We start from the raw sequence: 19518 nt of genomic DNA, 5'->3' as shown, positions 1-19518 counted from the left end.
CCGACCTGGCTTTATAGGCACTCCTAGACTGTCAGACCAGCAGTGTTAACCAACCGCTAGGAACAGCTCTGACCGGTACTTATGCTGGCCCTAGCCTTGTATTCGCTCACCGTAGTCTTTAAGTAGCATGTTGTATTTTTTTAGAATAGTTTGTGGTCAGTATTTTCGTCCATTGTCTTGGTTCCTTATCTGTTTTGCTATCGCAGAGTTGTGTTTTTTTTTCTGTTTGTTCCACATTTAACACTTAAGTGTATGCCAAGAAGGTGTCTTTCCTTCAATTGCAATAAAGTGTATTCAAATTGACTGTTAGGTCTTTCCTACCAACCCCAGAACATTACAAGTGAGATGTGAGGAAACTGACTAAAAACCACATCCAGACCGGCCAGCACACTGACCATTGTCGTTAAAATGACAGGCTGATTCGATCTGGGGTTGGCGCATCTCCCCAGCCTTAAAGCAGCGCTTTAACGATCAAGACTATCCAGGCATCATCTGAGAATTGACTGGGATAATTACCATTTAGTAAGTGGTGGGTAAGAAAAGACATCATACAAAACAATGGTAAATGCTTCCTCTGAAAACTACTTAGAACAGAGTTAAAATTAGTTCATGAGGTTCTTTCTCCTGATTTTCTTCTAGTGCACCAACAGAATTCAATTCATCAGTTTTCTTACACATACTTATGTCCTCTTCTTTCAGTCACACGAGTTATATTTATGTATGTTTTAAGATGGACTTTTATTTTTCAATTATATCTTGCTCAGAAAGTCCTTTATTATTCCATCTAGCTGTAGCTAGTCAACTCGCCTCCACCTCCACCCCTCCCCCTCTCTTAACCATTATTTATAAAACAGTACACATCAACAAATCCAAATTTCTGATAAAATGTTGAACTAAGTAGATTATTACTTATTTTCTATTCAAAAGTGTCATCTTACAATACTAAATAAATTCATTAACTTACCATGCAAAGTATTTGGTATAAGTATCTTTGCCATCATGTACTTCAAACTAATAACCATGACATGCAGCAGATTCAGATTTTCTGCCATATGGAATGCTAGGCATTCATTAGAGAACAACTGCACACTAACATGAACAACTCTGTTCGATAAAGTATCAGGATCTGCTGAACGTTCCAGCATCATAGAGATTCGACTATAGTGAAGGACGAACGCTTCAGTCAGAGCTTCCTGCAAACAAAAGGAAACACATTACTTTCACAAGTAAATGTTCCTTACTCTTCTAAAAGACTTCACATGGCAGTATCTAGCTACTTATAAGAATTGGTTACCACTTACCTATAGCTGACTGATGAGTGATGCACACAGAAAAACACAAAAGAAAACAGTATTTATACTAGCATTTGAGCTCTCTAGCAAAAGTACACACACAGCCACCCAATGTACACACTCGCACCCATAGTATACAGTTGGGTGTCTGTGTCATCATTTGTAGGTGAATGTATGTACTTTTGCTAGAGAAAGCTAAAGTAAATACAGTTTTCTTTTGAGTGTTTCTGTGGATCACACTTCAGTCAGCTATAGATAAGTGGTTACCTTTCCTTTATTTTGTGTATTATTCCATCCATGAATTTCCATTGTTGTTATACATATAAGCACTAACAGATACATTGAACAATTACTCAAACACAATGGTAAATATAACACTACAGTGAAATCATTATCAGTGGTGACATTAAATTTATACTACACGTATCCACTCCATTTTTGCTTTGCCTATGATTCACCATAACAACCAATGGTTTAACAAATACTTTCTCATTATTTTTCTGCAAAGGTCATTAAAGAGTGTGTTCCACACCCATTTAGAGAATAATGTTCAACCAGTTGCAGTTCGTGGCAAAAGTTACAACAAACAATGCCTACAATACTACGACAAGGATAGATTGCTACACACCATAAAGATGACACACTGAGTTATATATATATATATATATATATATATATATATATATATATATATATATATATATATATATATATATATATATATATATATATATAATGGAGGGAAACATTCCACGTGGGAAAAAGATATCTAAAAACAAAGATGATGTGACATACCCATCGAAAGCGCTGGCAGGTCGACACACGCGCGCGCGCCCGCGCCCACACACACACACACACACACACACACACACACACACACACACACACACACAATTCAAGCTTCCGCAACCAACGGTTGCTTCATCAGGAAAGAGGGAAGGAGAGGGAAAGACGAAAGGATGTGGGTTTTAAGGAAGAGAGTAAGGAGTCATTCCAATCCCAGGAGCGGAAAGACTTACCTTAGGGGGAATATATATATATATGTCTGCTTGTGTCTGTGTATGTGCAGATGGATATATGTGTGTGTGTGTGTGTGTGTGTGTGTGTGTGTGTGTGTGTGTGTGTGTGTGTGTGCGCGCACGCGCGGGAGTGTACACCTGTCCTTTTTTCCCCCTAGGGTAAGTCTTTCCGCTCCCAGGATTGGAATGACTCCTTACCCTCTCCCTTAAAACTCACATCCTTTCGTCTTTCCCTCTCCTTCCCTCTTTCCTGAAGAAGCAACCATTGGCTGCAAAAGCTAGAAATTTTGTGTGTGTGTTATTTTATTGTGCCTGTCTACCGGCGCTTTCCCGCTTGGTAAGTCTTGAAATCTTTTCTTTTCTGAAGAAAGCTTTGGCCAAAACCTTAGTATTTCACATTCTTTTCATTGCATCTGTGTGTAACTCAATGGGTCACCTCTACTGTGAGTAGCAATCTATCCTTTTCATAATATTGTTGATCTTCCAACCTGGACTTTCCACTGTTTGAATAAACAGTATCTATCACATGGACACTTGGATCATTTCAATGACTAGCAGAGAAGATCATAGTTGCTCACGGAATTTCAATGAAGTTCACAATCTGTAAAATTGTCTCCACAACTGATTATTGGTCAAAGAGAAGGCTTGAACAAATCATTACCAAGGTTCTGTGGTAAGCTAGCTTGTGACTTCCTTGATTTGTGCCAAAGGGTTGAAAACTATTGGGTCCCTCTGAATGGATCACCTGTGTACTACACATCAGAGGCTCCTACCCACTTGCGTACATTACACCCAACATTGTCTTATATTGGATGAACCACAGTCCAGTCCAGATAATAGCAGCAGTAGGAAATTATGAAGTGTCAGTGTATGACACACAGAAATTTCGCCCACGAATGAAAGTATCCAAATAGTAATGATAAATTACCTAGGCATTATGAACAAAAAAAAAATTGACTGAGTGATTGGATAAAAGCACGTGTACCATCCACCTACAAGAATAGTAGCACAAATTATTCATAAAAGCAACGTCAAACCTCATTAACATTCACCTGTTGAAGAATCTTAGAACACAGTCTGACCTCAAACATAATGAGGTATCTCTAACAGAATGATCTCCTCAATGCCAACCAGCAAGGATTCCAAGAAACATTATTCATGTGAAAACAACTCTCACTTTTCTCAGATGACATCCTAAAACTATGGATCAAGGCAATTAAGGTGATCGTAGTATTTCTTGACTTCCGAAATGTATCTGACTCGGTACCACAACAACGTTTATTGATGAACATATGAGCGAATGGGTTAAGAGAAATCTGTGACTGGATGAAGATTTTAGAGAAGTGAGGATGCAATTTGTCACCATCAGATGTAGAAGTAACTTCAGGTGTAACCCGTGAAAGCATGTGCATGTTGCAACCCTTGCTTTTCACGTATATTAATGACTTGGCAAGCAATATTAATAACAACTCCAGACTTTTTGCAGTTAATGTACTTATATATAAAGAAGGTCCACAACAAAAAGCTGCACAACTATTCTGTCAGAGCTTGATAAGATTTAAAAGTAGTAACTTGTCTTAAATGATTAAAAATGTAAAATTTTTGCATTTCACAGACTGCTAAAAGGTAATATGCTATGTGTGCCATATCAATGACTAAAACAATGGAAAGTCCATGATGGAATAACAACAATACGGAAATGATAGATTGCTACCCCCCCATGTAGAGGAGGTATTGAGTCACAGACAGTCACAATGATAAAGACAGCTAAGATGTTAAAGAACACATACACACACATTCACACAAGCATAACTCACAAGTATATAGCCACTGTCTCAGGGCACTAGAGCCTGACTGTGACTGTGTCTGGCAGAGCAGCAATCAGAGATGATTGGTGAGGCTCAAAGTTGTGAAGGCAAGTGACAGCAAGGAATAGGTAGTGAAAACTGTTAATGTTGCCTAGTGGAGAGTGCATTCAAAGACGTGGTGGGTACAGGATACAGCTGTTAGGCACAATGTTGGGAAGCTGTGTTGGAAGGGCAGATGGTAAGGAGAGGTAGAGGAATGATGGACTTGTAGGTCTGTTGGGAGGACATATGTGCATAGTAGTGGAATGGGAGCAGGGACAGGGGTAGGTGCATGGCAGGTTTAGACCATAGGGTTAGGGGAACAGAGAATATAATGTACCTGCCCAATTCAGGAAAGTTGATGTTTGTAGGAAAAATCCAGGCGACACAGACTGTGAAAGTCATTAAAGTGAAGCACATCAAGTTGGGTGGCATGTTCACTTCAGCAACTTGATTGTACAGCTCTCTATTGACTACAGTTTGGTGGTTGCAATTCATGCGTACATATTGCTTGTTAATTGTCATAGCCACATAGAAAGTGGCACATTACTTGCAGCTTAGTTCATAGATCACGTGGCTGCTTTCACAGGAGGCCCAGCCTCTGATGGGGTAGAAGATGTCTGTGAGAGGACAGGATTAGCTGGTTATGGGAGGATGTTTGGGATAGATCTTGTGTCTAGGTCTATTGCAGGGTATGAACCATGAGAGAAGAAATTGAGAGCAGGGGTGGAGTGGGGATGGACAACGATACTATGCAGATTTGCAAGGTGGCAGAAGACATCTGTGGGACAGGTGGGCAGGATAGTGGGTAGGATATTCCTCATTTCAAGACATGATTACAGTAAGTCTAATTCCTGGCAGAGAATATGATTCTGTTCCTTCATTACTGGGTGGTGCTGAGTCATGAGAGGAGTGCTCTTTTGTGGTCAGACAGTGGGTATGTGGGAGATGGTAGGTGAATGGAGAGACAGGCATGGGAGATCTGTTTTGGGACAGGGTTGGGAGGGCAATTTCGGCCTGTGAAGACCTCCGTGAGACCCCTGGCATATTTGGAGAGGAGGCAATTGTCACTACAGATGTGACGTACATGAGAGGCCTGCTGTATGGATGGGCCTTATTGATATGGAAAGTGCTTCTCCCTCTGCTATTGCCTATGATGCAGCTGCGAACTATATAGCAGCCATGTCCTCCATTGGAAAGAGGGATGTGGTCTTCCATGGCTGGCACCTTATGATCCACTCACCACCCACACAGCAGGGAGCCGTGGGCTGCTCCCCTGTTTACGTGCCACCAACTCAACCGCAGCTCACCCAGCCTGCGACAGCCCCTTCGATATCTTGGGGCATCACAGTACCCCTGTTGCTGGTGTTAGCCACCTCCACGGACAATTGATACAAGCCCGACTTCCTAGTATTCCTCCACTGAGTGACTTTATAAGGCACAGTTCAGCAACTTGTCAGTGGGTCTGTGAATTCCAGTTCCAGTCTGAGCTCGACACTGACATTCAGCAAGGGCAATTAGAGTGCCGCGCATGCCAGTCGGAACCATGATGTTGATAACAACAGATACAACCTCTGTTCAAATGTCTCTGAGCACTATGGGACTTAACGTCTGAGGTCATCAGTCTTAGAACTACTTAAACCTAACTAACCTAAGGATGTCACGCCCATCCATGCCCTAGGCAGAATTCGAACCTGTGAACGTAGTAGTCACGTAGTTCCGGACTGAAGCGCCTAGAAGCGCTCGGCCACTGCAGTCAGCTACAACCTTTGTCTTCAGCAGAGTTTCATTACTGTGACTGATTACATACTCAACTGTACTTTCGAGAATTGTTATTGAGTAGTAGAGAGTCTCATCAAATCAGGGTGCTCTTTCAGTTGCGTTCATTCAGAAACTGTACAGCTGCTATTCAGAACATATGGTAGAGTGTATTCTCTGCGTCAGTAATAAAGTTCTACTGTTCTTAATTATCTGAACACATCTTTCTTCTTGTAGCACGCATCACAAAGAACAGGATACTAAAGAATGATGGCAGCTGTCATGGGTGGTTGGATTGATGAACTTTGGGAAGAATGTAGGAGTTTGGGCAGCAGAGAGGTTAAGGGGAGACAATCTCTGCTCTTCTGGGCCAATTCCTTCACCTATGACTTGTAACCTACCCTACTATATAAAAGACACTAACCATTTCCTCTACCAACTCTCCACAATTCCTATTCCTTTATCACCCAGTGCTCGTCATTACCAATGCCACCTCCCTCTATGCTAACAATCCCAGTGCCAATGGCCTTGACATTACTTAACACTATATTCCACAATGCCAGACTGACTCCAAACCTACTACCCTCATTTCTGGTCATCACGGTCAATTATATCCTCACCCTCAATTACTTCTCCTTTGGAGGAATCACCTACAAACAAATCTGTGGTACAGCAATGGACACCCACATGGCAGCATCCTATGCCAACATTTTTATGAGCCATCTACAGGAACCTTCCGAAGCACCCCGAATTCTGAACTCCTCACTTGGTTGTGGTTCACTGATGACATCTTCGTGATCTAGACTGAGGACCAGAGTGCCCTGCCCACATTCCTCCAGAACCTCAACACTGTCTCCTCTATTTCTCTATTCAGTCACCTGGTCCTCCTCAAACCAACAGGCCACCTTCATTGATGTTGACCTCCATCTCACAGATGTCTACAATAATACCTCCATTTTAATAGCTGTTACCCATTCCATACCAAGAAGCCCTTCCATACAGCATGGCCACCGACAGTTGTCACGTCTGTAATGGCAGGTAGTCCCTCTAGAAATATGCCAAGGGTCTCACACCGGCCTTCACAAATGGAAATTATCCTCCCTCTCTTGTCCAGAAACAGATCTCCTGGGATTTGTCTCTCCATTCACCTAGCACCTCTCCCATCCTCCCCAATACCCACTGTCTGGCTACAAACTAGCATTCCCCCTCAAGACTTTGTACCACCCAGGACTGGAGCAACAGCCACATTCTCCAGTAGGGTTTAGGCTACCCGTCATAATGACCTGAAATCAGGATATCCTGCCCACCACTCCCATAGTGGTACTTCGCGGGTCACCAAACCCACGCAGTATCCTTGTCTGTACCTACATCACTCCTGCTCCCAACAGCTTGCCTCGTGGCTTGTATCCCTGCAATAGACTTAGATGTCAGCCCCATCCCATACATTCCCCCACTACTACCTACTCTAGTGCTGTCACAAGCATTTCCTACTGCCTCAAAGGCAGGATCACCTGTGAAATCAGCCATGTGATCTACCAACTAAGCTGCACCACTGTGGCACTTTCCACATGGGCATAACAATTAACAAGCTTATCTGTCCACAGGAATGGCCCATGCCAAACCATGGGCAAGAGACAGATGGACCACCCAACTGCTGTACATGCCACTCAACACAATGTGCTGCACCTTAAAAATGGTTTCACAACCTGTGCCATCTATATTCTTCCTACAGACATCAGCATTTCTAAATTGGGCAGATCGGAACTCTTCCTACAACACTACCTTTGTTCCCATAACCCCTGGTCTAAAAGTTGGTTAGTTCCTGTCTCCCATCTCCCCTTGCCTGCTGCCACTCCAGTAGTAAGCATGTCTATCCCACCAACACACCTCAAAGTCCTCCCCCCCCCCCCCCCCAACCCTAGCTTCCTGACACTGCACCTAATAGCTTTATCCTGTCCCCACCAAGCACACTCTGCCAACAATACTAGCATCTTTGACACAATCACAGTCGTCCTCTAGCACACTTGAGACAGTAGGTGTGTGTGTGTGTGTGTGTGTGTGTGTGTGTGTGTGTGTGTGTGTGTGTGTGTGGGCGCGCGCGCTAAAGATATACTTAACCAGAGTACTGAAGAAGCAATAAGAGAGGAGGTGGTCACTGAATGGGCAGTAGAGGTGTAAAGAGGTGCTACCAAAGTATAAAATTGTGTTAAAAGTGGGAAGAAGGCAGGACAAAAAATCAGTTTGCATTTGGGAGCTGAAAGGGTATGCTTACTGGGAGCAATAAAGGTAGGAATTCATACTGGGGTGGAGAAGAGACTCTGCCAACACAATCACAGTCGTCCTCTAGCACTCTGAGACAGTAGGTGTGTGTGTGTGTGTGTGTGTGTGTGTGTGTGTGTGTGTGTGTGTGTGTGTGCCCCCTCAGTAGTCTATGCTATCTTTTTGTTGTGTCTTGCACCTGCCTCCCTCCCCCCCCTCCATCCCCCACTCAATTCAACGTTGATGCTGACACATAAGGCATATATGCTACATATTTATAAAAATTTTAAGCGTGTATAAAGTGCAGAGTAGTAAGTACATCAAAAAGTACCTTGTAATCTGGGTCAGGTAACATGTTGAGAAGGAGGCAAACAACTTTCTGGGGGAATTCGAACTTAACTGTCCAAAACACAAGTTCTTCAAGAAAGGTACGATGTATTAGTTGCTCTTGCAGCGATGGGCAGTCTGAAAAAAAGAAATGCAGTATAATATCTTTATTATGGAATCAGCAACTTATGAAACAACACTGTGTGATTACAATAGACAGTTATAAATTGTTCTTGCAAGTACAAGTAAAAGAGTTAAATATATTATTTCAAAATTAAAAAAGTAGAGAGGTCACTGACAGATTCAACATCTCCAAGAGTGGGGAACTGTCTGGATAAAAAAATATAACTGTGGCAGGGATAAGAAACATAAATAAATTATAATAGGTGTTCAATATCGAACACCCAAAACTTTGAAGGCAGTTCCTTCATTTAACATTTAAGTCAGACAGTTACCAAATTGAATGGCTGATTCTCTGATGATGAAAAGGAACAAAAGTATTACTCCAACTAACGAGTTAGTCAAAAGACATAAACTTCTCCTTCATCATAATCAGAACAATTTTATTTATCTTTTCCTTCTTCTCTTCATGTTTTCTTTTTTATAACATTCTGAAATATCCAAATCACAAGTCTCTTTCATTTTATTTGTGAGTCAATCATATCTACTCAAATAGTTTCTGTTATGGTAATTCACAAGGAGCCATTTTTTAACATCTCCTGGAATTAGTCTTTTTATTTCATCATCATCATCATCATCACCACCTTCATCACCATCATTTAAGACTGATTATGCCTTTCAGCATTCAGTCTGGAGCAGAGTCCCCCTTATAAAATTCCTCCATGATCCCCTATTCAGTGCTAACATTGGTCTCTCTTCTGATGTTAAGCCTATTACTTCAAAATCATTCTTAACCGAATCCAGGTACCTTCTCCTTGCTCTACCCCGACTCCTCCTACCCTCTACTGCTGAACCCATGAGTCTCTTGGGTAACCCTGCTTCTCCCATGCGTGTAACATGACCCCACCATCTAAGCCTGTTCACCCTGACGGCTACATCTATAGAGTTCATTCCCAGTTTTTCATTGATTTCCTCATTGTGGACACCCTCCTGCCATTGTCCCTATCTACTAGTACCTGCAATCATCCTAGCTACTTTCATATCCGTAACTTCAACCTTATTGAAAAGGTAACCTGAATCCAACCCAGCTTTCACTCCCATACAACAAAGTTGGTCGAAAGATTGGACGGTGCACACATAACTTAGTTTTGGTACTGACTTCCTTCTAGCAGAAGAGAGTAGATCGTAGCTGAGCGCTCACTGCATTAGCTTTGCTACACCTCGCTTCCAGTTCCTTCACTATGTTGCCATCCTGTGAGAATATGCATCCTAAGCACTTGAAACCGTCCACCTGTTCCAACTTTGTTCCTCCTATTTGGCACTCAATCCGTTTATATCTCTTTCCCACTGACATTACTTTCGTTTTGGAGATGCTAATCTTCATACCATAGTCCTTACATTTCTGATCTAGCTCTGAAATATTTCTTTGCAAACTTTCAATCGAATCTGCCATCAAAACTAAGTCATACGCATATGCGAGACTGCTTATTGTGTGTTCACATATCTTAATCTCACCCAGCCCATCTATTGTTTTCAACATATGATCCATAAATAATATGAACAACAGTGGAGACAGGTTGCAGCCTTGTCTTACCCCTGAAACTACTCTGAACCGTGAACTCAATTTACCGTCAACTCTAACTGCTGCCTGACAATGTATGTAAAGACCTTTAATTGCTTGCAAAAGTTTGCATCCTATTCCATAATCTCATACAACAGACAATAACTTCCTCCTAGGAACCTGGTCATATGCCTTTTCTAGATATATATAAAGCATTGTAATTTTAAGTTTTCACATATGTTTCACAACAACAAAGTAATTACTGAGAAATACAAACTTAAGGGCTATCCCATTGTCTTGTTAACTGGAATGGAGAGTTCTACATGAAAACAATGTACAGCAATTTGGTGGGCTATATAAAAGAGGCTAAATAAATGCAATGAATGAAACTCAACTGACTGTTTCAAAGAGAGCATTGCATTAATGAAAGAGTCCCCACCCACATACTATTTCACAAAGCTACACTGGCATCTGCTGAACACTTGTTGTTGCTTACACTTCTTATACTCCCTGGATGACTACAGTCACAACCGTCTTGGCAGGGAAAGATAAGTCACAAAATATAAATTTATCTGTCAAATATCCTAAGTATGCACGTCTACAATATACTCGTCATAAAGTTGTACTCTCTCATGCACTTTAATTTTAAGGTACACATGCAGAAGGAAACAGTTATTAACTCTCATAGACAGAGCTGAAGTTTGGAAATGTTTTTATGTTCAGCTTTTGACCATTATATCATGGCAAAGGATAAAGCTTTCACAAAACAGGATGACCATTAATTACATATGTTTGTCTACCTTCTTACAAAATTTGTACTGTTACGCACACCTTTGAAACATAGAAGTGGCATACGTAAAAACATCACAAAAAGTGTGTTTTTGCAGGTAAAATCAGAATGAAGCTAGATTTTTGAAAGCAAAATTTCAATTTTATTGTAAGAATGAACTTTTTTTATGTGATTCACTTTGAACCTTTTCCGTGCATTCAATTCATGCAAAAACGAATTTTATGTGCTACATTTAGCTCAGCTTTAAACTGTTGTATTTAACAATGGAATAAAAAACATTTGATTCAACTTTTTTCATTTATCTACCTTCGTGCAAAGTTTGAGCCAATTGTTACACGGTCAAAGAATAGAAGTGTCATGCTTAAAAAACCTCCCACAAAACATGTTTTTTTGCATGACTTTGCACATACAATCCAAATGGTGCCATTACAAATGGTGCTCTTAGCTGAGCATTAATTTCAGCCCAATTAAAATGCTGTAATGATAAAGTCATTTATAAATTTTTTACTGCCATGGATCATATTATCAACCCCTCTGAGAACAACTGAAGTGCTAACACACACAGCACCACTACTCCCTTCGGTTTTGCAAATATGTTTAGATCAGTATTACACTACCAAATTTCTTTGTCCAATATCTTTGTCAAAGAAATTTGATGGTGTTATCGGGAACTGTGTCAAATGTCGTCAAATATTTGATCAAATCTAGGGCCTCACTGTAGATTTGATCAAAGAAGTCGCTTGTCTTCTGCTCACTGCAATGTGACATGTTATCACGTGGAGCACTAGCATTGCTGCAGCATTCTGGTAGTGTATTTTTATACGTTGTCAGTAAATACAATTGGTGTGTACTGACAACTACAAAATCAATAGAGATGTATGAAGCTGATGAGGCACTTTACAATGTGAGGCACCCTGAATACAAAAACAGATTAAGAAGATTGGAGACCTGACCTGACCTGACCTGACCTAACCTGACCTAACCTAACTCAACTCTCTCCTGTAGCAAGGAATCAGAGTGTTAAAGTGAGCCTGTCTTCTGCAGATACAGCAGTTCTTGAGTGAGTATTGTGTTTTTTGATATGAGGATACACTTCACTGAGCACATACAGAAATGTATGCTCATCCATTCTTAAGTAATTGATGTATGAATTGACGTCCTCCACTATAAGCTCATGTAACAAGGTTTGTTGAATGCTTTTATCATGTCATAAAACCCACGACTTCACCCAGGTACATTTTTCCTGCCCCCCACCCCCCACCCCATTTCTCTTCCGCATGTGTACACTGTGCAATTGTGGTACATGCAACTGCTGTGGTTAATAACGAGTTATTGTTCTTGTCAGCCATCTTGAACTTTGACAAAAAATATGACGACAGTGTAATACCCCTTTTTGTGCCATGTCAAAGATATTTGTCAAATATATTTGATTAATATTTGATCACCTCTTTGATCAAATCTTTGACAAAGAAATTTGATAGTGTAATACCGGACTTACTTTTGAACATGGAGTTTTCCAGCAGTAATGGAAACATTTTTACTAGTGTCACTTTTCTGAACCCTCAAGCCAACTAACGTGTTGGTTATAATGTATATGTGAATGATGTGATGAACACTCAGTAATAGTTCTATTTCTTGTTTAAGCAAATCAGTTGCAATGGTCATGTGCTACAACCATTGTCTTGTCACATTGCCGTTTTCAACTTTGCTTTGATCCTATTTGTTGTCAATATTAAAACTGGTCTATTCTATGAAGAAAATGGCATGTGTGTTTCACTGCGAAAGAAATTCTAGACATATTCACCAGTAATAATAGATAGGATAAACTGTTTGCTGTCAACATTAGTGATAACTGTGCCACAGAACCCCTACGTAAGTCTTCAATCATGTAAACATAAGTAGATGAGAACTGAATAAATTGATACAACTGGAGAGTGTAAACAATTTGTAAGGAAACATTAGGCAATGACAAACAGAAACAGGCAAAAAGAATACAATGTAGATGAATAGGTAGCTTAGAGAGATGAAACAGTGAAACGAGCAGGTGAAAAGCTACACAAAATGAAAGGCCCAGCAAAAATCCTTGGAAACACAAGATATTAATTTGGCTGATATAGGCATAAAAATGTAAAAATGAAGTAAACAATGGAAACTTCATGTTGGAGTATCGACAGTATAAGGAAAAGATAGATTGCTACTCACTGTAAAGATGACATGTAAGTTTCAAACAAGTGCAACGACAGACACGAATTAGCTTTTGGCCAAAACCTTTATAAGAAAAGGAAACACACACACATTCATTCACACATGCAAACAAACCTCACTCACATATGACTGCCATTTCGGGCAGCTGGCATTCTGGTCCGACCCGATGGAGATGGTGGTCGTATGTGTAAGAGTTGTGCTTGCTTGTGCAAATGAATGCGTGCATACATTCCAGTCTGAGCTGCCGGAGACAGCAGTCGTGTGCATGAGGTTGGTTTGCTTGCTTGCTTGCTTGCGCGCGCAATGAAATTGCCAGAGTGGAAAATTGCAAAGCATGCATGACTGTAAGAAATATAGATGAAAAAAAAAAAACATTTCTAGAAAAACAGAAGCAGCTGCTTGAATACCAGGAGCACAGGTGGCAAGTCAGTACAAGTATTGTATTCAAACAGAACAATATAACAGTTCCTTCAGAGTTCTACAGAAGAGGCAATTTCAAATCCCTTGTACATATAACTCTATGATGTTTCTGTCAGGATCAATACTTTCTATAATAATTAAACCTTTAATATTTTTGTTTTGAGCTTCCCTCTTCAATTAAAAGAAAATTCTGACCATAACTTACTAGCATAAAAAATAGAAATAAAATTATAGCTTTATATATGGCCTCGGAAGAAAGTGGATATGTCATCAGATAAAGAAAATTCATAGATTAGATGTGGAATGTGTGGTATTTGTCAGCTTTATTTGAGTAAAGAATGACACTTTCCCTTTTTTTTAAGTAAGGAAGAATATAATGAACAACATTTTACAGACAACAGAATTTTTAAAACACAAAACAGCACCTGCAAAGTCTTATAACATAGTTCAATTACTTAGGGTCATATTAAAGACTAACGATAGGTAACATAAACAAGAACCAAAACAGTGTTTCCATACCTTTGTATTCTTCGGGTGGTTCTGGATTAGGAAGAGACTTCAAAGCTTCATGATAAACACGCTGGCTCTCTAACATATAGCTATAGTATTCAGAATCCTCTGAAAAGCATTCGGTAAGGTGCTTATATATCTGGAAAAAAAAAAAAAAAAAACATAAAAAGAGGACTAGAAATAACTGTTTTAACATCTGACTCAAACTGACGCAAAATGACAGTACTGAATATCCTGCCAACCACACACATTATATGTGATTTTCCGTCTCCCCCCCCCCCCCCCCCACACACACACACACACACACACACACACACACACACACACACACACACACACACTACACACACTCTGTAACATTAACAAATTTCTTCATATTATAGTGACTGCCATGGAAGTAAAAGTCTCATTGTCATTTCATCTAATTACAACATCCTAAATTTGTCAGTTTCAAGTATTTAAAATAACTCCTCAAAATATACTAAATTAACTATTTTTCCGTATTTTTATGATCAAATAAGAGTGGTATGTCACAAACAATGCCTATCTCCAGAGAGATATCTCACTTGTGACAAGGCACCCCTTGCAAAAAGTCTGCTACAGTGTGTTAACTATAAGTTACCCAGATACCAGATGGGATTGTGGATAGTTGGAGGAAGCTACAGAGACACCCACAGAGTGAGGAGCCATGCAGGGGTAACAAGCCCTGCCTGCCTCCCACGGTGCACGCACCTTACCATGTGCTTCGTGCTTCTGCAAAACTAGAAGTCACACATGGAGGTAAAGATTATTTAAACGTTGTTTGTAACTGAAACAAAAATAACCTTACTTGATGACACATTTAAAATTGGCTGCAATCAAAACAAAATGACTATTAGCCAAAGTATTTTGACTTCTACAGATTCATGTCTAGGGAGTCTAGTGGCCAACTTACAGTTAACACACTGCAAGAGTTTCTTCAACATATCTCTTTGCTGAAAAGTACACCGTGGCTATGGAAACATTGCAGCTTGTTGCCTGTGACCTACAAATACATATATTCTCAATGCGACATATCATATCTTCTCAACAGCAATACCATAGTGTGTGTAGGGCTACAGCACACTTTATTACACAATTTGATCCTTTTAGTTGCTTTATTTGACACTTCATTTTTCCTTGTTTTTATTCCCACATGGTCTATTACGCTGCTGAAAAAGACAATCTCATCTTGTAAGGCATGCTGGATGCTTTGCACTAATTTTTCCTAGCAGTACAGAAGCTGAATAGTCTGCCAAATACACTAGTAATCTAAAGTCAAGAAATTTTCACAGCCTACCACATCTCATCTCCACAATCATCTTCAGAAATGCATTAAGTTCCACACTAAATGCAATCATTTCCTGATTTGTGGCTTCTTGGAATTCACTCTTAGAAAAGTCCACACCAGCTGGTTTTAAGAGTCCTATAAGATTGTAAGTTTAGAGGAAAATTTTAGAAAATACTTTGTCTGTTTTTCATTAATACACTTCAATGGCTGACACTAGAGTAACAAGACACGTAGTGACCTTGAATTACGTATGAACTGAGACAAAGTGTTCTATAATTACTTCTGGAGAAATTTGGGAGATTTTCTAGAAGTAATTACCCTGTTCACTATTATTGTTATGGAGTAAATAAATAAATAAATAAGATGTAAATAAAATAGAAAGAAACTTCCACATGGGAAAAATATCTTAAAAACAAAGATTCCAAGACTTACCAAGCGGGAAAGCGCCAGTAGATAGGCACAATGAATTTAATAATAATAATAATAATAATAATACTAAAAAAACCACACACAAACACACACACAGAATTTGAGCTTTCGCAACCGGTGGCTGCTTCGTCAGGGAAGAGGGAAGGAAAAGGAAAGATGAAAGGATGTGGGTTTTAAGGGAGAGGGTAAGGAGTCATTCCAATCCCGGGAGCGGAAAGACTTACCTTAGGGGGAAAAAAGGATAGGTATATACTCATGCGCACACACATACACACACACGCATATCCATCCATACACACACAGACACAAGCAGACATAAATAAATAAATAAATAAATAAATAAATAAATGTATTAAAAACAAAGATTCCAAGACTTACCAAGCGGGAAAACGCCTGCAGACAAGCACAAGAACAAAACACACAAACAGAATTACTAGCTTTCACAACCGATGGTTGCTTCTTCAGGAAGGAGAGGGAAAGACGAAAGGGTGTGGGTTTTAAGGGAGAGGGTAAGGAGTCATTCCAATCCCGGGAGCGGAAAGACTTCCCTTAGGGGGAAAAAAAGGACAGGTGTACACTCGCGCACACACATACACGCACACACATCCATTCGCATGTGCGTGTGTGTGTGTGCGCGCGAGTGTACACCTGTCCCTTTTTTTCCCCCTAAGGGAAGTCTTTCCGCTCCCGGGATTGGAATGACTCCTTACCCTCTCCCTTAAAACCCACATCCTTTCGTCTTTCCCTCTCCTTCCTGAAGAAGCAACCATCGGTTGCGAAAGCTAGTAATTCTGTGTGTGTGTTTGTGTGTTTTGTTCTTGTGCCTGTCTGCCGGCGTTTTCCCGCTTGGTAAGTCTTGGAATCTTTGTTTTTAATATATTTTTCCCATGTGGAAGTTTCTTTCTATTTTATTTAAATAAATAAATGTACATTCACAGAAATGTCAGGGTTATAATTATGGTTCTGTACATAAAAGAGCACAAGAGTCTACGTAACCTGTCTTCACCACATCACAGACAGAGAAAGAACAAGGAAATGTCAAAAGGATTTTACACACTATGCTAATATCTTTGACAAAACTGACCCTGTTATACACCCAATAAATTTCCCACAATGACCACAAGGGTACAGGGGTACAGGGGTACTGTATAAAATAGCATGTGTTTAAACAATGGAAAATCTGGGATGGAATGTAACAACATTATGAAAAGGAAAGTTGTTACTCACCATATAGCGGAGATGCTCAGTTAACTTAGCATCTCTGCTACATGGTGAATAACAACTTTCCTTTTCATAATATTGTTACAGCATGTGTTTCGTAGATTGGTTAAACGTCAGAATGGCCACTCAAGAAAAGGCTAAATTCGGTCCATGTGGTTCACATGCGACAATGATAATCCCTGGAGGGCACTCCAATAGCTTTTACATGGCAAAATGCCAAAACTGACTGTAACAGCTAGCAATAATTTCTCAGCCAGTGGGGAATAATAGACCTCTTTATTTCAAGAAGAAGGAGAAGGAGGAGGAGGAGGAGGAGGAAGAAGAAAGGGAATAAACAAATTCAGCTGTGGGATCCAACAGGAGCAATATTAAATCACAGGCAACTCTGGATGAGATAAATATCAGTGTAATAACCGAAACAGGAAAATTACATTTTAATGCCATGCCAATACTGAACTTGACAGAATCATAATAGAAAGTCACACTGGAGACAGATAGTGAAAAAATACCAGCTATAGTGTTTGTTAAGGAATTGTCACAACATTTATATGAAGTAAGAAAGACTATATGGATATCTGTTTTAACAGGAAAGGAAGGGGATAAGATCAGGTTATCTTATATACACACAAGAAACAGCCAGCAATAGGGAGTTCACACAACATAACTTGACCAAGAGTTATGCAGAATGCTGGGTTGGAAAGGCGACAGTAATAGTATTGTGAGTGGCCAAAGTGCTGAATTCCAGCACTTGCCTCTACAGATGTAAATCTATGGCACTACACAATATCTCAGGCTCCACCGAAATCAGTCTTTCCTGAGTAATACAGTTGAAACATAGGTTTTGCAGCTTATAATTAAATTATACAACATGGTACAAACCCAGAAAAATTTTAATCATCATGAAATCAGCTGCAGAAGACTACATTGTTATGCCATTTATCATGAACTGCACAATAGCTATAATGTGATGTGCATGATCCTGCTTAGGAGTGGATTTGTTAAAAATGCCCCTTTTTCAACTGAAACACATACTGCAATGTTTAACAACTGTTCTACTTGTGTATGCCTGACAATGTACTGAATTCTTTCTTTCTTTTACTGGTGCCTTGTCCCACAGTTTCGCATGGTTAGGATGGATATGGCAAGATTTATTTTTTAAGGGGTGACCAGATGCCCTTCTGGCTGGCACCCCATACCCCTGGGATGGAATGAGTGTAAACCAGCTGACTGCATCTAGTATAATCCACAGAATAGTGCAAATGTTTTCAGATGTCTGCGAGTTGTGTAACTGAGGCAGAAGGGGACCAGCCTGGTATTCACCTAGTGGGATGAGAAAAACTAGCTAAAAACCACATCCAGGCTGGTCAGCACAACGGCCGACGTCAGTAATCTGAAGGGCAGATTCGATCTGGGGCCAGTGCACCTATCCGAGTCCAGGAAGCAGAGCATTAGTGCTCTCTGCTAACCTGGTGGGTTGACAATGTACTGAATAACACAGAAAATAAATAACTAAGTTCATTAAATGTATTCTATCTCAGAAACCACTCACAATATGGCATGTGTCCATGGGAAGTTTTGTTTCAAATCATCGTTCCTGTCATAGTAAGATGACACCTTACTGAAATTTCCCTCTTCCCTGGCAGTTATGTGTGGTATGTTAAGTGTCCTGCTACTCAGTGGCACTCTTTTCTAAGCTGACGAATGAAGTGAGCTATTTAAAGCACTTTCTGTTGAGTTGGTATTGTTACTGTCAGATTGTACATCTATACAGATGGAAGTATTTTTATGTACAAAATGGGATGCAAAGACCTTTCATTAGAAACAGGGGACATAAAGGACAATGTAGACAGAGCTCCACTGACCGGGACAAAACTTACAACATTTGGGACAAGGCAGGTGTCACAGAGGATGCTCACCAACAACTGTTTTACCTTTACAGTCATCCATTCCATCAGTCTAAGGGACCTTTTTTAGAGGTTTATACCACCCTCAAACTTCCGATGCTTAAGACAAGATCCATACTCTCTGTGATACACAACATTTAATGATTGTGAAGCAAAGCATCTACAGCATCTGTGATTACAGAAGATTAGCAGTACTAGCCACCTACAGGTCAAGAAACTCCGGTTCACTGAGCTTTCTGAGGTGCTACCCACACACACACACACACACACACACACACACACACACACACACACACACACACACACACACACCAGGATATAGGAATGCCCAAAAAGAGTTCTAAACCAAGACTCCTGATAGTTTTATTGCAACAGAATAGATGAAAAATAGCCTACCTGTTTACACATAAAGAAAGGTGTAATTAAAAATGCGCTGTTTACCAAAAAAGGGTGAGAAAATTTAAAATTTGTGTGATGCAAAAATCATATATTCTTTCTTATGTAATTAATTGTATAAAAACAGTATATTAAAAGAACAGAAACAAAA

The 19518-nt window shown here is 40.0% G+C and overlaps 1 protein-coding gene across 2 annotated transcripts in view; it reads right to left on the bottom strand.

Moving 5' to 3' along the window:
* The window catches only part of LOC126355628 (E3 ubiquitin-protein ligase Ubr3), a 259907-nt gene that overhangs the window by 200128 nt on the left and 40261 nt on the right, over window positions 1-19518 (bottom strand). For both annotated transcript variants that reach the window (XM_050005991.1, XM_050005992.1), the window contains exons 5-7: window positions 14118-14247; window positions 8507-8640; window positions 965-1193 (exon numbers count right to left, since the gene is read on the bottom strand). In XM_050005991.1, the coding sequence (XP_049861948.1) occupies window positions 965-1193; window positions 8507-8640; window positions 14118-14247 (493 nt within the window). The remainder of the gene's footprint in view (window positions 1-964; window positions 1194-8506; window positions 8641-14117; window positions 14248-19518) is intronic.

This window comes from Schistocerca gregaria, chromosome 3, assembly GCF_023897955.1.
Source record: "Schistocerca gregaria isolate iqSchGreg1 chromosome 3, iqSchGreg1.2, whole genome shotgun sequence".
Taxonomy (NCBI): Eukaryota; Metazoa; Arthropoda; class Insecta; order Orthoptera; family Acrididae; genus Schistocerca; species Schistocerca gregaria.
Note: the sequence above shows the minus strand (reverse complement) of the source record. Positions and strands in the feature narration are given on the sequence as shown.